This window comes from Neopelma chrysocephalum, unplaced genomic scaffold (assembly GCF_003984885.1).
Source record: "Neopelma chrysocephalum unplaced genomic scaffold, ASM398488v2 Primary Assembly neopelma1_83, whole genome shotgun sequence".
Lineage (NCBI taxonomy): Eukaryota > Metazoa > Chordata > Aves > Passeriformes > Pipridae > Neopelma > Neopelma chrysocephalum.
The window spans coordinates 584,687-601,776 of record NW_020897745.1 but is presented as its reverse complement, the minus strand read 5'-3'; the positions used below and the strand labels follow the sequence as shown (position 1 = coordinate 601,776).

At 40.7% G+C, this 17,090-nt stretch overlaps 2 protein-coding genes across 7 annotated transcripts in view; one reads left to right on the top strand and one right to left on the bottom strand.

The window, feature by feature from the left end:
* The window catches only part of CTNNA2 (catenin alpha 2), a 492,427-nt gene that overhangs the window by 153,568 nt on the left and 321,769 nt on the right, over positions 1–17,090 (bottom strand). Inside the window, exon 1 of one of the 6 annotated variants that reach the window (XM_027691279.1) lies at positions 4,096–4,114. The exons of the other annotated variants lie outside the window; for them this stretch is intronic. The gene's annotated coding sequence lies outside the window, so the exon portion shown is untranslated. Of the gene's footprint in view, positions 1–4,095; positions 4,115–17,090 lie in introns of those variants that run through there. 6 annotated transcript variants of the gene reach the window in all.
* On the top strand, positions 4,248–10,079 carry LRRTM1 (leucine rich repeat transmembrane neuronal 1). The gene has a single exon (XM_027691283.1). It carries the CDS (start codon positions 5,183–5,185, stop codon positions 6,743–6,745), a length of 1,563 nt encoding a protein of 520 aa, XP_027547084.1. The 5' UTR covers positions 4,248–5,182; the 3' UTR covers positions 6,746–10,079.

Genomic DNA, 17,090 nt, shown 5'->3' with positions numbered 1-17,090 from the left:
TCCACCAACCTGGTCACTTGATGGTAACACACCAGTCTTTGCTTAATCAGGGTGTTGCACGACCTTCACCAATGTGTTGATTAATCACAAAGGGATAGTTTTATTTGTTGTCTTTTTTCCATTACACCTGGACATTCAGAACCAATAACACTGTCTAGAGCTTTGACAGCACGTCCAGAAATCCATAGGCGAGTTCACTTAAGAGAGTCAGTAACTCTTTAGGTTATTCAAGCAGTCTACAACTAATGAACAGGAGAGAGATACTTCATCTTACTACTGACATATTTTCCCAAAAATTGACATTTCTGCACTGCATTGACAATGCTGCACATAGGTCTCCTGTGTGAGTGACTTTATAGAGATGTGCACAAGCAGCTGGGACTGAATGTGGACGATGAGGATGGAACGGCTGCAATGAGACAGAAAAGTGTTTAGCACCTTGTCCAAAACAATAACATCATTTACAGAAGAATATCTATTATTTAGAGGTGGTAACAAATCCAGTGTGCCTGTTAGGCACTATAAGAATTTAAGGACATATGGATTCACCAGGAGTATTTTGGTCAAAATCTTGCAAAATATAACACATTTTTATATCTACTAAAAGAGACATGTTGTACAGGAGCTGGATTTCTTATCAGCTGAAATCCTAAATTCTATACAGAAGGGGCAGCCAATAAATGTCCAGGTTGACCAAGACAGAAACACCAGAGAAATAACAGATTGCTTTACTTTGAGTCACGTCTTTTTCTTCCCTTTTCTGTTTTTAAATGTTTCCTTTATACAAAATGCCATGGTTCAGCACCCTTGAAAATTAAAGACTACCAAAGATCAAGGTTTGAGTCCTTCCATTCATGAAAGGAAATTAAAATCACCACTAAAAGTCCCACTTTTTATTACTCTGATATAAACCACTCAGAAAATACCAGAAGGAAGAACTATACTCAGTATTTAATACACTGTTCTGACTTATTGTATTTTGTTGGTGAATTTATAAAAAGATGTATACATGCAGAGTTAGACATCAGTGGTCAGATTCTGATCTTACTCACTCTGTCCCAACCCCATCTGTCCTGGATTGCAAGTAAGTCAAGGTAAATATCTAGGTACAAACAGTAATGCAATATACAAGGAATTAGTAAGAATGAAATTATTCTGAGGCCAGTTAAATCCCACAGGACACTTGATGGTTGGACTGGATGATCTTAGAGGTCTTTTCCAATGTTACTGATTCCATGATTCAATGTTTAATCTGAACTCAACATTAAAAACGTGTAGACCAAATACATTGAAAGATGTTTTCCTTTTTCAGCCTGAATAATTCTAACAGTCACTGCAGGGTGTTGCCAGTGGACTACATTTGTCATGACTACAAGAAGTAGGTTCCCACTTAAACTTTCTAAAACTTTATTCATGTTGTTCTTCTGTAACCTACTTCACATTGATTTAACCAAGCTCCCTTAAACACACATAAACTGAGTTTGCCATTCTTAAAATATTTTATAATAGCACATTTAATAAAGCTAATTTAAACCTGCTAATTTTATAGAGACTTGCCAGAGGCTTTGAAACTTCACAAAATGTGTAAACTTAACAGTTTGGCTGTGATAATAGCTGAGACAGTGGAAATTAAGTCCTTTGCATTACAGTCATGTTCAAAGTGGATTCCTAGTTTTATTGCAAAAAAAAAAAGCACGTTGCAAAAACATAACAGAAAACCAACTTACAAAAGATATTTCAGGCCAAGACATACATTCACCTAAGTTTGGCTTTCCAGATCCAAGTGCCCCAGTTCTTGAATTTGGTCACTACTGTGCTTCAACAGCACAGTTCCAAACATACACTGAGGTCTCTCATTTTAAAGACTACCTGGAATCTTTTCTACAACCAAATTTTGTATAAGTAAAAGCAAGGTTTCTCATTCCACAGACCCCTGTCAGAGCTTTGAGACAGTGTGCTTAGGGCCATTAATTCTGGGTTCCTAATTCTAGTTGTCAGTCTTCCAGCTGATGCTATATAGGTTTGCTACTGTCTGCTCTAATTTCTACCTTTGAAAACCAAATGATAATGGATTATATGCCAAGTGTGGGAATAGGCACCTTGGGTAGGATCCAGGCTGTATCCCAGGTGATAGCAAGAAGAAGCAGTGCAAAAAAATTATTCAGTTCTTCAGTGAAGCATCAAGGAGTTTAATCTCTACTAGAGGAATTCTTCACTTTATACATAGCATTTAAATGGTAACTAAGTGATCATTATCATCATCTGATTTGCAGAAAATGGCAGCTTTCCTTGAAGATATAACTGAAATTTTTAGGGCTACTCTTGCAGATCTCTCCCCAAATTTTTATATGGGAGAAGGCATTAAGACTTCCCCCATGAAGACTTGTAGGGTTGCAGGTTTTTAAAGGACACAACCTCATTGCTTTGAAGCTTTTTTCAGTATCTGTAAAGTTCAAGTCATCTTTTAATTTTTTTTTCCTGCTAATTGCCTCAAAATATTCATCAAGACAATCTGGAATATATTCTTGGACAAGGTTTTTTTTTAGTCTCTCCTGCTTCAATGCTCTTTCTGTTGGTTCTGTCATTGCTTTCCTTCCTGCTTTTGTGTACTCAGAAACAGAATTAAGGTGTACTGCAACCAGTGGACACTTGCATAAACAGCCTGCTTTGAATAAAATAGCACGATTTCGGGAGAGGAAAACTACCTTCAGTTTTCCTGCCCAAATGCTAAAACATAGATGAGGTTCATATACTATCAAAGCATCACATTTTTGCTTTGAGACCACTAAAATGCTGTGAAGAGAAGAAAAAATGTAAATAAACTGAACAGGGAGCATAAAAGCACGTTGATTCCCAGGTTCTGAAACCGCAGTTAAAGTGGTTTGTATTTGTAATTTATTTAAGGCTGTTTTTGGCAAATACATTAGTAATGCATCTCCTTCACACATTTTCATGTACGAAAGCTTTACGTTTGCCAGGACCTCTGTAAAGCAACTTTTACTGCATCAAATTACTGCATTCCTTGATCTCTCCCAGCACACGCTCCCAGCAGCCAGCCACACTCAAACACAACGATCAGCTCTCTCACAGATACTCCAATAAAAGGTCTTTTTAAAAAAATTAACACAGTTGTGAAAAAGAAAGCAAATACAACGCTTTTGCCCTGTCCCTCCAGCATTTTGCACCTGATGTCGACTTAAAATCAGCACGTTCTTCTGCAATACTTGTATTTCCATGTGAAACTTCTTCACTGAGAATTGATGCAGAATTGGGAGCTGTCAGCTCCAATTGCATTCACCAGCACACAGGCTTGAGACTCTATTTCATAATAGGAAAAGATGGCCAGCGTTTTCCTGACAGAAGTACCACACATTTTTCAGTCAGTAAAAATTACAGAGCTCATTGTCGACGCATTTCCCATACAGAATGAGGACTGCAAATTATCAGGCAAAGGTTTTGGTTTTTTTTTCCCCCTTTGGTACATGGCACAAAACCCAGCACAATCTGCAAAACTTATTAACTACTGGGGTTTGAAACCCCTTCTTTGCATGCTGCCGACACGGTCACAGCAACCTATACATTGATCTTATTCCAAAAGCACAGTGATCTTTATGCTGGAAGAATTCTAGTTCTGTGTGCTGTAGCATACACTGCAAAGGAAAAGAAAAAGCCTTTAGGAAAGGCATGTGCTGAACACACAAAATATGCAGGATGGAAAAAGACCAAATGTAATTAAAGCTTATATGAAACGAGACATTCCTATTTGCAGAGCTCTGGCTGCATTTCTATGAGAAAGAATGCACAGAATTTCAAATCATGCTCTATTTAGACAATGTCAGAAGAAAAACACATTCCCCCCCACCCTCCACACCCCTCAATCCCCCACCCCAAGACTCCAAAAGGCAAATCTCATCATCGGAACTAAGAGAGAAAAAGCAATCCAAAGAGACCGGTTTACATATTCCTTCCCAAACCAAGAAATCAAGTCTCTCCCTCTCCCGGCTAATAGCTTATAAATTCAGACTTTAAACAAAAGCACCACCAAAAAAAAATAAAATAAAAAAGAAGAATCATCCTAATTCTCAAGCTTCCTACTTAGCACTGCCTCGCTTTTGATGATTTGTGCGGCTGTGTGTGCGTGCCTGTTTGAGAAATGGCGAGATAGGCTTAAAGTATTTTCCATTTCATCAAAGAGCATATATTACTTTCCTGGTTCGCTCCCGATGTTGGTTTTATGCCCACCCCTTTTCAATCTGCCCATGTCTGAGATGCACAGTGCAGGCGTACAATCATGAGCAGCTTACGACACTCAGTGAACACTGGGTGCCTCTGCATGCTCTAGCAACATACTGCTCAGCTGAAGGGAAGGGATTCTTGCTGTCTCTCTCTGCTCTAAGCATCACCTAACAAGCAAAGCGAACAAAGAATGGGAAATAAAGCGACCCTTAGCCGGTCAGTGAATGAATGGTAACCTCTCTCTGGAGTAAAGGTTGTGCCGGTCAATGGTCGTTGCAAATGACGGACATTAAACAGATTGACAAATCCTGTGGAGTCGTTAGTAAAGAGTTTGGAGTTTTTTTCACGCCACAGTGTTAACTGCAGAGGAAAGGACAGAGGGAGAAGGAGAAGATCAAGCTCATGTACATAGTTCTGAAACTTGCAGGTCCTAGGAGGCAGCTCAAAAGCTAGCTGGACAAGCCTTTCGCTCGTTGAGCAGAAGCGAAGTGAGACATTGTGAGCTTGCCAGCCTTGCACAACATTGAAAGGGACTGAATTTGTAGCACAGAGGGGTCTTTTTTAGCTCTGCATATAATTAGTCCAAACACAAAGGAAGCAACTGAATGGAGGTTGTCACTCTCTGGAAAAGGGTGGGTAAGACACTTTTTAATTAAATTCTTTCATGAAGAAAGATTTTTTTTTTTCCTTTGCTGCAGCATTTAACATGAACAAAATCACTATCATTTTACCTTTGAATGTCTGTGAACTTTAATGCTGCACAGCTCCTGCATGCTGTAAAGTGAAATATTTGCCTCTGTGTTTGTTCTGTTTGCTGTTTTGCTTTGGTTTTCGGGCTTTGTTTCGTTGGTTTGCCTTTTTTTTTTTCCCCCTTAAATAAAATATGATGTAGAATTTGAAAAGATTCAATGGACATTCTCAAGCATATTTGGAAATATTCTTGCTAATGGATTTCCTTCTTATTGGTCTCTGTTTAAACTGGCTGCTGAGGAAGCCCCCGGGGTTGATATTGTGTACGCTGGGTATCTTTTCTAAAATGCTTCCAGCTGTGAATAGTGGGTGTCCACAGCTCTGTCGGTGTGAGGGCAGGCTTTTGTACTGTGAATCACTGAATCTTACAGAGATGCCTCGCAACCTGTCGGGCATGATGGGCTTGTCTCTGCGGTACAACAGCCTTTCAGAGCTGCATGATGGACAGTTCACAGGGTTAATGCAGCTCACGTGGCTCTATCTGGATCACAATCACATTTGCTCAGTGGAGGGGAATGCCTTTCAAAAATTGCGGCGAGTTAAAGAGCTCACCCTGAGTTCCAACAAAATAACCCAACTGCCCAACACCACTTTCCGCCCCATGCCAAACTTGCGCAGTGTGGATTTATCTTACAACAACCTACAGTCTTTGGAGCCCGACCTGTTCCACGGGCTGAGGAAACTGACAACTTTGCACATGCGGTCGAACGCCATCAAGTTCGTGCCGGTGAGAATTTTTCAGGACTGTCGCAGCCTGAAGTTTCTGGACATAGGATACAATCAGTTAAAGAGCCTGGCTCGAAACTCTTTTGCGGGCTTGTTCAAACTCACCGAGCTGCACCTCGAGCACAATGACTTGGTGAAAGTGAATTTAGCCCATTTTCCCAGGCTCATCTCCCTGCACTCTCTCTGCTTGAGAAGGAATAAAGTTACCATCGTAGTAAACACCTTGGACTGGATATGGCAACTGGAAAAGATGGATCTCTCCGGCAACGAAATCGAATACATCGAACCTCACGTTTTCGAAAGTGTACCTCATCTCAAATCCCTGCAGCTGGACTCCAACCGGCTGACCTACATCGACTCCCGGGTCCTGGACTCCTGGAAGTCCCTCACTAGCATCAGCCTCTCCGCCAACGCCTGGGATTGCAGCCGGAACGTCTGCGCCCTGGCCTCCTGGCTGAGCAACTTCCAGGGTCGCTACGACAGCAACCTGCTCTGTGCCACCCCCGAGTACGCGCAGGGCGAGGATGTTTTGGACGCCGTGTACGCCTTCCACCTGTGCGAAGACGCAGACCCCACGAGCGTCAACACCTTCTCCCCGGTGACCAACAACAGCGACCAGACGCTGGGCTATGGCTCCGCCACCGCCACCTACGACGTGCCGGACAGCGGCGAGGACCGGACCACGTACGCCGTCACCATCACCATGCCCGGCGAGAACTCCGAGAACGCCGTGCAGATTCACAAGGTGGTGACGGGCACCATGGCACTGATTTTTTCCTTCCTTATCGTGGTTTTGGTGTTGTATGTCTCCTGGAAGTGCTTTCCAGCCGGCTTAAGGCAACTAAGACAGTGCTTTGTCACACAGCGCAGGAAGCAGAAGCAGAAACAGACCATGCACCAAATGGCTGCCATGTCAGCCCAGGAGTATTATGTTGATTACAAACCCAACCACATTGAGGGAGCCCTGGTGATCATTAATGAGTATGGATCTTGTTCCTGTCACCAGCAGCCAGCGAGGGAATGCGAGGTGTGATTTTCCTTGTGGGATTTAAACAGTGTGCAACCAAATAACAGCGTGCAGGCAGACAGTGGCACGGGGTGGGGGGGGTTGCTGGGCTTTGCTGGTGGTTTCTGACGTGCACCTCTGCCCAAATTGTTAAGAGGGGCTGTCCCAGAGACTTGATATTTTAGCTTTATCGTGTCTTAAAAACCTTCAGGACAGCCAATCTTAAGGTTTCATATGCTAATACTCCCTTTGAAGATCTGTCAATATTCAGGAATCTGAGAGTGTAAAAAGGTACCAACTATTGATCTTTTGTAAACTAAAAAAAAACTGTTTAAAATAAAAAAAAATAGCATTTACAGTTTTTACAGACTGGTGTATATTACATGAATGGTTCCCTGTATACAAAATGCAACAGTTTAACCTCTTTTTCTCTTCATGCTGAGTGTTGAAATGAAAGTCGATGAGCAAAGAAGCCACGTAAAAGAGAAAGCTTAAAATTACCCATTGTAATTAGCACACATTCACGTCCATCATGTTGCTGGAGATATGAAGCATGACACTGGAATTCTATTTTTGTTAATGTGCTACCTGTAACTGGATGTCAGTACAAGGAGCCAGTGCACCTCAGAAAGGCTAAAGTTTTGACCCTGTCCCTGGGACAGGAATTCTGAGGGTTTTTAAGTACAGCTCACTTGTTAGTTGCTGCAAGATCCATAAAAACAGCATCAGAACCCCTGGAAGTATTTTGTATCAAAACTGATCATACTGCAAAGACTCCCTAAAAAAAACAAACAACCAACAAAACCCAAACAAGTGAAACACTGCCAAAATGTGTTCATCAGAAATATAAAAAAGACCGAAAAAACCCACTAAATTCAAGGGCTTTTAATAGATTTCCCCACTTTTATGCTTGTTTTGAGCTATCCCAAGAGCTGAGAACTTGTTTTGTGCCCCGTGGTGCCACAGTGAGTGGGGAAGAGCAAAAGCTATTTGGGTCTCAGTGATGAAACCTGTGTGTCTGAAGAGCAAAACCACCGTCAGGGGAAGATAGAGAGGTATTAGATCCTACTTCTGGGTCCTGTAGTAAACTGCTGGCAAAGCCTAGCTCATGTCCCTCGCTTCCACCACTAATAAAACAACCCCAAAAATCTCTGCAGAGGCTGAAAGCAGATGAACCCTCCTTACTAATGAGTGATAAGTGGAATTGATGGATATAAAGCAGTGATTTCACAATGTAGAACCATGCAGCTGTTTTATCTGACTGCCCTTAAATAAAGGTTTCCTTTCCTAGTATTTTGGATTTTTCATTCCAGTATGTGAACAACTTGATCCTTTCACCAACTCCCCTCATGCTAATTGACGGTGAGGGAGTTTTGTAACACCAGGCAGAGCATCTTGAAATTTTCTTCCTACGGCACTACATGGGAATAAAATGTTATGGATAATGAACTGGGTGACATTTCTATGCTCTGTACATGTTTCTCTATCCTCAGGTTACCACCAATAGAGGAACAATTGCAAAATCTTACATGTATTTTAATGTAACACAGGGGTTTTTTTCCCTTTTTTATAGCATCGAAGTGCCACCTACTCTTAAAAGGCTACAGCAGGCTTATAAAGCAGAAAATAGGCACAGAATAAACCACTTGTTTTCCTGCACAGCAGGTTTTAGCCATTAATTTTGAGTGTAAAGAGTGACTTCTATATTTTTTTCTGACTGACACTATTTTAAGGAGTCAGAATTTATTTTCATCTATTTGATACATCTCATCTTGTGTAATATTAAATATGGCAAGAGCCTTTTAATCAAAATTTTTATTCAGTGAGACTATAATATCATCTGTGAAAGCAATGAGATTATGTACTGGGAGAGGACTGTTTCGTAGAGAATTTAATCAAAATCAGCTGCTTTTTCACTAAAGCCACTGAAAATTCCCCCACAGTTTCAAACAAGCTAGCACTGTTAAAACCAGGCTTTTCTCTCTTTAAACAAATGCACATTTCTCTTCCTGTGCCTCAAACCCAGAAGGGCCTGATCCATCCTGAAACTCCCAAGTGACCTGAGGGGTTGAGTGTCCAAGTACAAACCTAACAGGGAGGACAGAGAGAAGGTACAGACCATCCTGTCTTTTGGGTTGCCTGATCATGTTTTAGGCAAAAAATACTTGCCTAAATACATGCTAACTCAGGGCCAAGCTATATTTATTTTCCCATTAAACCCTTCTCTGAAATCAGTAGGGAATTTAACTGTGAAAAATTGGCTCTCCAACTTTGGACTAGGCTGTGTGTTCCTCAAATCCACAAGGCACCACTGCAGCCAGCAGGGCTGATTACAACTAGTTGCCAGGATGCTTCCAAAAAATCAACTAAGATCGTTAAAATATTGTCTGCATATGGCAAAATATATATATATATAAACTGGCTTTATGTCTATAATGACCCCCTGTTGCTATCAAGAAAAGTATAAGTGCAGTCATGACTTTGCCCCTGTAAATCTAAGACAAGACTGATACCAACAAACAATCATCCCATGGTTGTATTTCAGTGTATTTTTAGCATATTTGTGGGTTGTGTTTGAAACACACGAGTGATTGCACCCCTCTGGAGTTGTTCCTGCTGCTTATTGGTGTTAGCAACCTCCAGCCACGTTTGCAAAGACGTGAGCAATCCTGCCTTTGGAATTTATTCACCTCTGTGCTTCATGCATCTTGCACTGACAGCTCAAGTAAACTGAGCAGAGCGTTTTCCTTTAAAGGTGCAGTGATTTCCTAAGTGGGAGCTGATTTCGGTGTTGCCTGTTGCCATTTCTCCTGAAGAGAGGTGATGACCACCAATGACTTGCCACCCTGAGCAGGATGATGGATGGATCCTCCACGTGGAGCACAGCCCTTATTAAAGGATGTGTTTCAAAATCTTCATGCAGAAATCTTTTCTGAGGGTAATCTGTTCTAGAGACAACCTCCTAGTGGTCCCCAGAGGACATCTGGAGATCCTGACACCCTCTGAGTATTCACTGGTGAAAAGAGGGGTATCACTGCTGTTACCTGGCAGTACCACAGGCTGCCCACATCTAGTCTGAAAGTTTACATGAAATATATGTGGGTAATAAAGAAATAAAAGAGCCAGTATGTCATTTCAATCTAGCTATTGCAAATCCAGTTATTCATCCTGCTCCAGGCTATTTCCATTGGTATATATGAGAGTTATTATATTTGTACTGCATTTATGGCAACTGCAGGGACAAATTTCCCCTAATTCTTTCTTCCAAATTTTGTGTTCAACAGCTGTCCAGAGATAAGTCATTCCCTCTCTTTGATGCCCTTATTCTGGTATATTAAATGGCTCCAAATTCAAAAGGAATTAAAAAAAAATGCTTTTGGGGTTAGTTGTGACAGTTTTGTCCAAGAGCTGCTTGGGGAATATCAAAGGAAGGAAAATATTTTCAATACTCCCTTTCTAATGCTCTACTTAATAGGACTAATCTCCCTTTTATAATTAGGTAATTAGCATTATTTTCTTTATATTTAACTGTCTTTTTAAACACAAGACAGGGTGAAAGGCGAACAAAAGAACTACCTTTTTTGAGGCTGGTTAACAGTACCAGTGTTACAGATCTCTAACATGCAATCTCTTGCTGCTCACATCAATACCCACTCACAGTGAACCCAGTGCTGAAGGAACTGTTGCTGTGTATGCTCTGAATGTATATAAGGGATGATTTATTTTCCTTTCTGTCTTTTTCTTTCCTTCCTTTCTGTACTACTTAAAAAAAAAAAATAATTATATGAAACCACAGAATCAATGCTAATGTACCACATTCTGTTTCTGCCCTGAAAATATAAAATACAAAGATATTCTGTGTTAAAGCTGCAAATTCCCTCCTTTGCCATGCTGTTTGGGTACTGCAGGGGGTCAGACCAAGGGATGCCCCCTCCCTCTGTGGTCACAGCAATAGCTGAAGATGCAGCCCCTAGTTCAGAGCTGCCTTGCAAACCTGTGCCAGAGAAAGACCAGTAACCATACCTAAGGATATTTTTGTATGCTTTAATATATTCTGTATATGTTTTTATGGCTAAGGCATCGAGGGGTAGTTGAAATGAGTCTGTTTGATCATTTTCTTCGGTTCTGATAAAAAAAACCCACAACTCATTTGCTATTCAGATGGACTAAATTTGTTCCTTGTGTGTGTCTCATTCTGCATTAAAAGCAAAAGGACTCCCTGAATCCCTCTCCCTTCCCCCCCCAGCTTCTCCAATGGTATTCAGAGTGGCAACTAAGGAGTATTTAATGAGGAAGCTTATTTCTAATGCTATAACAGTAATAGCAGTAATAATAATGAAATTAAGAGGAGACAAAAGATAAGAGAAAAGACGGGAGTAACGACAACTAAATCAGGATGTCACTGGATTCCTTTGCCTTTTCTTTTTTTAAAGATGGTTAATCTAAAGAACTAGCACAGATGAAAAACCAAGATTGAGGGTGGGTGGAGAAAGCAGTTTTTAAAACTGTGCAAGCAGGGATGAAACAGCTTCTGCAAAGGAGGGTACAACACTAAATAGCTTCATTCAGCAGGAGAGAGAATAGGGAAGGGTGAAGGGATGGGGTGAAAGGGAAGATGAGAACTGGTGAGGAGGCAAGGGGACCACTGTGCACACGTGGGAAATGAGACTTTTCAGTGCCTTCCCCTCCCACGTCAGGACTGTGGCAAGGACAACAGCAGAGATGTAAGAAAGATACCCGGTATCTCCTCCCTCTCTTTCCAAAGTCCCAGTCACACACACTCTCTCATCACAGAGGCACAGACAGACCTGCTTCCCCAAACACACGTGCCCACAGCCCCGTCATTTCCTCTGCCACCTCCCTGTTCCCTGGGAGCACAATGTCCCCCTCATCCATCACTGTGTTTGCTCAACTCCAGCACTGTGCCTCTGCCACTGATTTTTTTTTTGGCTGGATTTCTTAGCTATCCTAGCCACAGTTCACCACAGGCTTTCTAAAAAAAAAATCAGACTTTTCTACCCAAAATCTCTCTTTCTTTTTTTTGGTTTGCTTTGTTTTTTAAGAAACCCTCATCTAGAGAGATGGGTGATCTTGAGCTATCACAGATTCTCCTGCTGATTACATCTGCACTCATATTCAGCTTTCATGTTCACAGCTATTATGACAAGCAGATCTGAGATATTTTTGCTGTGTTCAATTTCCCATTATGCACCAAGGTTATGCTTTTCCTTGACCTGTTCAACCCAGTCTAATATTAACAAATTGAGCATTTACACGGGTTCCTTTCCAAGCATGCAGTTGATTAGGAATTTAGGAAATGCTGGTGATTTAAAGATTAACCTTTCATATAATTACTGACATAAACCAGTGCTATTAAGGTATTAGAAACAACTATTCAGAGCATATTCTCCATTAAAAAAAAAAACCAAAAAACCCCCAAAAAAACCAAATCACATTTTGAGCCATGCGAAAGACTTTCCATACCAGCCAATTTTTACCTTTTTTTTTTTTTTTAACAGCAGAAAAACCTGGTGAAAGGAAAGGAGTAAGCACAGCCTACCTCCAAAGTTATGTAGAGGAAAGCAAAGCTATAAAAATAATACAGAAACCAAGCAACAGTCTTCTGCTGGCAAGACACAGCTTGTAATTGGGTGGGTGGCTGTGAAGAGCCGAGATGAATGCTGCAGAGCACTGTAATTTTATTGCACTGTGTCTGCTCTAAAGTGAACATATTTGCCATGGAATCTGTATTTCCCTGAGAACAGGGCAATTGTTTTTTGTTATAAAGATAACGTCACTTGTTGGCATTCAATTCAGACACAATTCTTCAGCCTTTAAAGCAATTACTGTTCTTATTCGCCTTTGCTGGGGGGGATAGTTGGAGGAAACAGTCAGATGGAACAGGCTGCACTGAAAGGAGTTGGAGCCTAAAGTCCCAGATTTACATGACAAGAGAAGAAATCCAGTTTTAAAATAAACAGCAGCTTTTCACCTTTTCCTCCATTTCTCCTCTTCCTAAAAATCCAAATATGTAACATCACTTCTAGAAGTCAGAGAGTGGCTAAAGGATAACATTATGAGCATCTGTGCTTGGCAAACAGCACTTACTATTCCGCTAAGGCACTTTTATTTTAAATCATTTTGCTGCTCTCATGTTCTTCACATCCTCACCAGACACAGTAACTACCACCAGGAAGATGTCTTTCAGCACGGGTGCTATGGGAACGTGACCAATTCCCTTCCCTTTCTGAGCTAACAAAGACTCAATCCAAGATTTCAAAGGTGATAGGTAAGTAGAAAAATCTACTTCATCACTGAATTATCATTTTTAGCACAGCAGATTTCTCTGGCTGACGTGGCCAGACACTAAACCCAGTCATTCTTTTATTATCAACTTTATTCTGGCCCTTTTTGCTGACGTGCCTTTCCCCTAATTGCAAAACAGAGCACGGCACCAGAGAGAGGGCTAAATATTGTATTTTCAGTAAAGTCTCAATGTAAAAAAATATGCATGGATGCATAAAATTGATTTAAGGGCTGATCTAGTGAAGGCAATGCAGCTTCTATACACAAATCTCCCTGTAGTAGCACACCTCTGTACCCTAGTGGTTACAGTAAGGTATAAGCAAACATCCTCTGATAGCTGGGGGACTCCAACTGAAAACAGATTTCTGAATACCTTTTAAAATATACACTTTCTAATTTTTATCCCTTCTCACCCATTCTCCCATCTCTCATTCCCAGAACCTCACAGGCAGGGTGAATCAAAAGCAAGAGGGGGAGGAAGAAGAGGAAGACCCAGAAAAGCCCAAACTAAGCTGCAAGAACAGTCCACAGCTATTGAATTCCAGAGGTTTTGGTTCTTTTCACAACTGTCAGCCCTTTGAAACGCATCTGCTATCAACCCTCTTTGCGAGATGAGAGGCAAAGTGAGTTCCCAGGAGTAAACCTGGATCTGTCTCCATGGTTCAGTGCCTGTCTGACAGCCTGACTTGCTAAGAGAGCCTGGTAAATATTAAAGAACGTTAATAATAATGAGATAAACCACCTGGGGATTTTTCCCACCTCTTTTTTTTTTTTTTTTAACTTGGCTCCATACTAAAGTTTATCTTGACAGAATCTGATTCAGATTATTTCCCAAAGCAATTTTTTCAACAGCAAACAGAAATCTGTGGCTGCTGCTAAAAGGGTTTGCTAAAGAGGCCACTGCATGTCAAATGTTTACCTTAATTTCATGTAAATGTCACTCCATATTGGACATTCTGTGTTTCTTTACCAGCATATGCAGCTGCCTCCACCTTCAAAATCCTTCCCCTTGTACCTCAGCTACCTTTACAAACAGCCCAGAACCTGCTGCTCCTGTCAGATCAAATTCCCAAACAACAACTAGATCTCATGAATTTATTATGTAATTGATGTACTCTAATAAATTGGATGTGAATCCTATGGCCTGAAAGACAAAGAAATCATGGAGACAATAAAAGAGTAGAAGGAATGCATCTGACATACTCTCTATGGGGAAAAAAACCCCACAAAACAAAAAACTCTGCGTGGGACAGTGCTGGAGGAGCTTGAGGAAGGTGGAGGGCACAGAGCACCAGCTGAAAAAAAGGTGAATTACATTTTTCATCAGCTGAAAAAAAGGTAAATTACATAGCAGGAAGTCACTGCTAAGAAACAAAGCGAAAAATGGTAAAGGGGACAGTGCCCATAACAGATTAATCAGCAAGACTTGAGTAACCAGCACAGGAGAACCTCAATAAGGGTAAACAAAACTCTGTGGTGATACTTGATGACAAAATGAGTACATACAAACATTTATTTGCACTGGGAAAACAGCAATCCATGAAGTCACATGGAACCAAACCCTGGGCTTATTCATTCCTCTGTCCATCTTCGCTCTGTCATGATGGGCTTTTTGGTATATTTTTAATTTTTTGTTTTTTACTTATTTATTGCTGTTATGCACAGAATTGGATCCACAGAGATTGTGCTTTCACTTTATGGCAAATATGCTAAACCAATAGTTGTTTTTTCAAAGGGAGGCACTCCTTGCCTGAAGTAAACCTTATTGTATTGGTTTTGTGTACCTATTTCCCTGATTTCAGAAACTGTTAGGGATTACATTAGGTTATTCTAGCTATTGGAATGAATATCTTCCCCAAAAGTTCCCTGAAGTAGTTTTATAAAGTTACACTGAGTTTCTTTCCTAATAAAAAAGAGTTGAAAACTTTTTTCCCCCTGGTTATCTTTTCCCATTATGCAGGATACTCCAGCCCCAATCTGTCATTTTTCATTAGCAAAGGAGTCAAGCTATGTCTGTTAATGAACAGTCTTAATGAGGATTTGGTAAATAAGCCCTGGAAAATCAAACTCCAAACAAATACTAAAATCTACCTCAGATCTACTGTTTGCAGGTAATAGAAATCGGGAAATGAAAGAGAGTTTAAAGCAATAGGGCATTTAAAACAACAAATAGGGTCAACTTAATGGTGTTTATCAAGAAATTAAAAAAATCGTGGAATCACAGAATGTTAAGGGTTGGAAAAGACCTTAAAGCTCATCTCATTCCACCCCCCTGCCATGGGCAGGGACACCTTTCACTAGAAGAATTTGCTCAAGGCCTTATCCAGCCTGGCCTTGAGCACTTCCAGGGATGGATTGGGCAGTCACAGCTTCTCTGGGCAACTTATTCCAGTATCTCACTATCCATAACTAACTATAACCAAAAATAACTAAAATATATTACAGTTCCCCCAGTTTAGAGCTGAGCAGAGCTGATCATAACAGACTGATAAGTCTTATCTCAGTAGCTGTTAATTTAATTTTGAGATTTATTAAGGTCTGTAATACCAGACAACAGGGATAAATTGATGGGTTGTCTGCAGAGTAGCATCGTGCTTCTGTAATCAGCTGCACTCAGAACTTCTGGACTAGCATAATAGTATTAACACGGTGGTATAAAGAACAGGCAATCTCATATTTGGACTTTCAAACAGCTTTTGACAAAATGCCTTGTAAAGATTTCAGTTTCCCATAAATAAGACAAGCTCCATGGTCATAGAAAACTAGATAAGCACCCAAAAATAGTGGTCTTTTACTGAATACAGTGAAAAAAATGGAGCATAGTGTGGTCCCAAGGCCAGGGCTGCTGAATCATCCCAGCTACGATCAGGAAATAGATGGCATTTTGCAGATGAGAGATTATTTATATAGTGGAAAGTAATGAAATTCATGAGGATGTGCAAAGGGACTTCCAAAGGCTGAAGCTGATATAAACTCTGATGGACGAAATTCTGAATTGTCTAATACAAAGCAAAAGATAAGATATAAGGAAAACTGTTCATCTGTGCCCTGGTGATGTAAGTTATAGGCAACAACTGGACAACTGTCTTCCTGGGTATTGCATTAAAATCTCTGCTCAGTGTGCAGAGAGGGAAAAAAAAAAGGTGGAAAAAAGAAAAGTGGAATAACATCTCAAACGTACACGGAACGGAACAGCTCTCAAGAAATTAAATAGCTTGATATAAATCACTACTATGCCTTCAGTTGGAAAATCCTGTTAAGGATAAGTTAGGAAAGGATCTAAGTGCTAGATAAGGATAAACTACTGACAGGTAAAAGGATGGATGATTCAGGGAAGCGTGTAAGTGAGGAGAGAGGCAAAGAAACCGGACCTACAACTGCAGCACGAGAACAAAACGTGGATCCACCCCCCCCTCTAGTGGCCAGTCCACACAGGGCTACTGCAAAAAATAATCCAAATCACTGGCAGTTGACTTTAAAACAAACACAGACATGTCTTTTTTTATTCCCCTTTCAGTTTTATGTTGCTTCCTAGTGTATTATTATTTTCCCTTCCTCATTGAACTGCCTGCTGTATTCCTGTGTTGTTTCTTGTCATCACTTAGTGCTGAAGCTGCTGTACAGGACAAGAATTTTTTTTGTGCAGTGCTTGCACCGGCCTGCAAGAAGAGGAATACAGAGTGTGACAAGGGTCCAGGCACATTTTAGCACAAGGAATAATCATAAATTAAAAAAACAAGCTTTGGAACTCATTGCAAAAGACATCACTGATGCAAAAATTAGGCATTGAAAAAAGGAACAGTAGTACAGAAATGGGAACATGGAACTAATGTGGTACACAGATCCCTAAAACTTTTTAGATTAAAAAATATTATTTTTCAGGAACAGCATCTGGGACAAGGTATATCATGCAGTGGAAATGGTCTTTTTTATTTCCTAGTCATGGACCAGTCACTGAATTTCAGTGTTTCCAACCAACCTGCCCAGCTAAAGTCACCTGGAGAAACCCGGGCCAGGAGAACCCTTCACATCCCCGTGTTCTGAATACACACAAGTTCTTCTTGGC